Source organism: Papaver somniferum, chromosome 2 (assembly GCF_003573695.1).
Source record: "Papaver somniferum cultivar HN1 chromosome 2, ASM357369v1, whole genome shotgun sequence".
NCBI classification, from domain to species: domain Eukaryota; kingdom Viridiplantae; phylum Streptophyta; class Magnoliopsida; order Ranunculales; family Papaveraceae; genus Papaver; species Papaver somniferum.
This window is the reverse complement of record NC_039359.1, coordinates 62,688,788-62,694,420: the sequence shown is the minus strand read 5'-3', so window position 1 is coordinate 62,694,420 and position 5,633 is coordinate 62,688,788. Positions and strand designations below refer to the sequence as shown.

General features: G+C 37.3%; 1 protein-coding gene across 1 annotated transcript; it reads left to right on the top strand.

The window, feature by feature from the left end:
• Nucleotides 1–2,211: 2,211 nt before the first annotated feature.
• Nucleotides 2,212–5,364, top strand: LOC113351207 (disease resistance protein RGA2-like). Its single transcript, XM_026595236.1, has one exon. It carries the CDS (start codon nucleotides 2,212–2,214, stop codon nucleotides 5,362–5,364), a length of 3,153 nt encoding a protein of 1,050 aa, XP_026451021.1.
• The last annotated feature ends 269 nt before the right edge of the window (nucleotides 5,365–5,633 follow it).

Here is a 5,633-nt window from a genome sequence, read left to right as displayed (position 1 = left end):
AAAAATAATAAAAAGAATAAAATATGTACAAAATATGTCACGAGATGAAGAATTCACTGGGACTCGGGATTTCACTGTTTTCGTATTCAAGTGGTTCAGAAATTAATCCTAAGCAATTATAGCTCAAAACAAAAGGAATATTAATTCTATTCTTTTCCAAAATAGAATTTTTATGGATTCTATGGACTCGGCGGAGGACAGCAAGAGGCCGGATATATGCGAGAGTTTTATGACTGTTTTTTTCTTTCACTGTTTATTTCCTTGTCCGTGAAGAGAATTTTTGTTTTTGTTTTTGTTGTTTGAGAACTGAGAATATTGGACACCTTGATTTCGTTATCAAGTGAAGAAAGAATTCTGTTTGGGGTCCACCAAGTGATTGTTCACTTTGGGCACCTTGACTGACAATACTAGCTGCATGCTTTGACTGTTGCCATAAAGTCGTATTAAAGGTGTGCATGGTCCGGGCTGCACAAAATCGACTCAACCCACCAACCCAACCCACATTCGTCTGGATTTATCCGCATCCGAACCAACCCATTTAGGAACAGGTCGATAATGGGTCACAACATCAAAACTCATCGTATGGTGGGTTGACGGTGGGTGACAACTTCCCTCACCCGATCCAACCCACCCACCCACCTACATATTTCTAAATTAATGCTAACCCTTAGATTACATATCCTAGATGAACCATATCTATTGAAGTAATAATATATAATGCCTAAACCTAATCATCGCTAACTTCTCTTTACTGAAGAGTCTTCAACCAGTTCCTTCAACGGTAGTCTCAGAGGCTCAGTTTATTTTTTTCACTTTCTCTTCGCTTTGTAAATCAAATCACAGCATCACCAGCAACAATCAATCAACATCATCACCAGTAAACCAACAACCAAAGGCGAGACTAGGAATCATTGTAATTTGTACTTACTAATTAGGGTTTTGTTTCCTAAGATTGATTTTGGATTGGATTATTTCGATTGGGTTCTTAATGTAATGTTCATTGTATTTTATGGTGGGTAACCCACCGCCCACCCGATCCAACCCACCGTAATGTGGGTCAGATGAAAACCGACCCATTGTAATGTTGGGTTGGCTGCGGGTGACAACTTCTGTTACCCACCATCAGTGGGTTGGGTGATGGGTGGGGCCAAACCCGACCCAAACCGACCCATGTGTAGCCCTATGCATGGCAAGTCATCTAGTTAACATAAAATTGGTTAAAAAGACTAAAATCAACAATCCTGGGTGAAAAAAGACATGTAAAATTTGATACTATTTAAATAGACGAGAATGTAAAAATAACCAGGATGTAAACAATTTCATCCTACGCATTTTCAAATACTTTTTCTTATTTTTAATTTACATCAGGATGCATCCAGTTTCATCCTTCCTCTTTTTTAAGTTTAAGTCAGGATGAATTCAGTTTCATTCTTGCTATTTTTTTTTGTGTCCAATTCACCCATACTAATTTTTACTCGTCCATTAGAACCATGTTTTAAAAATATCTGGACAAATGATCCATTTTCCATCTAATTAATTATGCTTCAAAAAAAATATATTTAATTACGTGCTATTTACGAGCAAGATACTGCAAGGATCATGAGATTTTAGGTAGATTATCTATTTCCATTTTGACTCTCATTCTGGAATACTGGTTGTTGTTTCCGGAACCACTACCATCTTTTGCAACAATTTTCTTTTTGTCTTGTTCGGATTCAATTCACTCAAACTGCATCCGCAAATCATCTACTAAGCCAAGTGATGATGCCATTGGTTAAGTGCCCGCTTACACTTCACATGGCTTAGCAGATGGATTGCGAAATGAATACAATTACTAACAAGCTGAGTCAAGCAAATCTCAAATATTTAACTTTAAATCATTTCATTTTGTATTCAACCCATTCAGAGATGGGTGTGTTCTTTCCGCTGCGGTCTGCATGACATCGAATCAGGCGGCAACACCGCGCATAAACCAAATTAACTTTAAAAAAGTTCAACTTGGAGAGCAACCTAACATTTGACTAATACTAACATTGATGGATTAATGAAACAATCAGGGTTAATTAACTCTAGTTAAGATGTTGACTTTTGTGTGTATGCTTTAATATCGATCCTCCAATTGCTTTGTTCTTCTTCATTTTACTTGCTGAATTGTGTTCTTCAATCCGTTCTGTGAATCTTTTCTTGTTAAAATCATTTACTTAATATATCATGGCGTTGGAAGAGATGTTTGTAACCGGTGCGACGGGTTTAATGAAAAAATTGGTTTCGTCTGTTGCACATAAAATCGGTATGGCTGGGGTTGTAGAGAAAGATCTGGAAAAGCTGAAAGGAACTTTGGAGATGATTGCGGCTGTAACTTCCGACGCTGAAAAGAAGCAAGTGCAAGACAAAGTTGTGCAGCTTTGGTTGAGAAGGCTACAGAACGTAGCATATGATATAGATGATGTTCTGGATGAAATGAATTATGAAGCCATACGTCTCAGTGAAAAACATGGAAAGCTAGAGAAGGTACGTCGTTTCTCAGTTAAATTCGATTTCAAAATGGCTAATAGAATCAAAACCATTAACGAAGAATTAGATGAAATTGCCAAGCAAAAGGCTATGTTTCAGTTAGAACATAGTGATGATGATGATCAAAATAATGAGCAACTAGACCGAATGACAGCATCCTTTATAGGCGATATAAAAATTGTTGGAAGAGAAAACGATAAATCGCGCATAGTAAAGACATTATTGACAACAAACCCTTCATGGTCATCATCTGATAATACTAATCCAGAAGAAAATATTTCAGTCATGTCAATAGTGGGGATGGGGGGACTTGGGAAAACGACCCTAGCTCAACTGGTATACAAAGACTGCTCCATTGAGAGAAGCTTTGATCCAAGAGTGTGGGTATGTATTTCTGATAAATTTGATATCTTTCTAATTTTAAGAAATATTCTAGAGTCCATAACTGAAACACCCTGTGACGTCTCTAATATCGATGTACTGGTAAGAAAAGTACATGAAGACATCGGTGGGAAGAAATATCTGTTGGTACTAGACGATCTGTGGAACGATAATGCGGAAGACTGGGAGAAACTTATGGGTATACTGAGCGTGGGTGCTCAAGGGAGCAAAATATTAGTAACTACACGTAAAGACGATGTTGCAGCTATTGTTAGGGGTACAATTCCTCCGTATAGTCTTACAAACTTATCGAATCAAGAATGCTGGTCTATCATTGAGTACAGGGCCTTTTCTCCTGGCGGAGCAGTCAAGACACCAAATATGTCAATTATAGGGGAGGAGATTGCGAGAAAATGTGGTGGTTTACCACTTGCAGCTAATTTTCTTGGAAGTCTTATGCGCTTGAAAAGATACGAGCGGGATTGGTTAGCGATCAGAGACAATAAGATTTTCAATATACCGGAAAATGAAAATAAGATCACACAAATACTGAAACTGAGCTATTATAATCTACCATCTAATTTGAAACAGTGTTTCTCATATTGTTGTTTATTTCCTAAAGATTGGGAATATGATAGAGATACACTGATTGGATTATGGATGGCTGAAGGATTCCTTCATTCGTCGTCTCGTGGAGGAAACCAAAACTCATTGGAAGATATAGGTAACAAATATTTTCATACTTTATTATCAAATTCTTTCTTTCAAGATGTAGAAAAGGATAAGCTAGGCGACATTAAAACATTCAAAATGCATGATTTAGTACATGATCTTGCACAAAGTGTCGTTGGTAGTCATGAAGTCAGGATGCTGCATGCAAGTGAAATGGGAAATGATGTATCTAATGTGCGTCGTCTACATTTGAATTTAGATACTGAAGATGGAATACCAAATGCAACTTCAAATGTCTTAAACAATTTGAAAAAGCTAAGAACGGTTGTTTGCAAGAAAGCTCATTTGTATACAAGTCCAGTTAATAACAAGCGTCTACGTGTGATGTATTCGCATTTGAGTTATTTAGATGAAAAAGATCCATCATTCGGTTTAAATTTTATACACTTAAGGTACCTTCATCTCAAATCTTGTGATCTTGCAAGTGTTCAAGCTGGTTCCATTAGCCAACTCTACAATCTTCAGACTCTGAGTCTTCAGCGATGCATCAATTCTGCAATCATTCTTAAAGATATCGCTTCTTTGCACAATTTACGTCATCTTGATATCTCTCGTTCGACTGTTGAAGTGTTACCTGATTCTATCTTTAAGCTCACCAATTTGCAGACTTTGGATATCAGTACTTCTGCTATTCGTGTTTTACCAACAGATATTCGGCTTCTTCAAAATTTAGTGTCCCTTGATATTTCAAATACATTTATAGTAAGATTACCCGATAGTTATGGAGAACTGACAAAATTAAGGTCACTTGATTTGGAAAGAACTGAAATAAAAGAATTGCCAGAGACTTTGACGGACAACTTGTGTAAATATGAGTTTGTGAACTTGGAGGATTGTGAGTTCCCCAAAGACATCAAGAATTGGGTGGAATTGAGAAGTCTGTGTAGAAATACAAAGTCGGCCAACTATCGAATAATGCCCACAGGTATAGAAATGCTAACTCGCTTGGAAATTATAAATCCTTACGTGGTTAGGAACAAAGAAGACTACGTTAATGATTCTAGTGGGATGGAAGAATTAGCAGGCCTAGACTTCCTTCGGGAGTTAACTGTGACATTTCTGGACAATGTAAGAGGTAAAGCGGATGCAGAGAGCGCAAAATTAAAAGACAAGCAGAACATTAGAATGTTGCATCTAAAGTGGGAGCGAAAACACGAAGAAGGCGGAGAAGAAGAGTTTGCTAATAAATGTGATATGGTGCTTGAAGGTCTAAAGCCACATCCTAATTTAAATATTTTATCGATACAAGGTTTCGGAGGCTTAAAGCTTCCGGAGTGGTTGGGTTCTTCTTATTGCCTTCCGAATTTGGTGACATTATGTTTTGATGGTTGCAAGAGTTGTGAGAAGCTTCCAGGTTTGGGTATGCTCCCGTGTCTTAGAGTTCTTAAATTGGTAAGAATGAGATCCGTGAAATGTTTGGGCGAGGAATTTTATTACCAAGGAGAACAAGAAGAAATCAGTAGTCCTGTGGAAGCTACAACAACGTTATTCCCTTCCCTAATAGAGTTGAAAATTTTAATGATGAGTGATTTAGAAGAATGGGTTGCTCCTCCACCACTTTACGGTTCCTTCCCTGTACTTGAAGATGTTGGTATCAAGTTTTGCAAGAAATTGAAATCTGTACCGGATTTGCAATCATGCGCTTCTCTCCGGAAAGTAGATATATTGATCTGTGACAAGTTAAAGGAGTACTCAATACCGAATCATCTGAAGAACTTGCCTTCCTTGAACAACTGATATGCACTCGTTCTGGTTGTAATTGATCCATGTAGATGTAGTGAAACATTCCAATTAAGTTTGTCTTCTCAGTGTAAGATGCATGATTAGAATGATATCATGTTTCTCAATGCAGGAGGGAGGTGTTTGCTGTAGATATTTCTGGCACATAATTTCGGAGCAGTTATATAAACACAAAATTGATTAAAAAGACATTTAGATATTGATACTGTTTAAATGGACAAAAATGTAAAAATAGTCGGGATGTAAGCAGTTTCATCTTACCCATT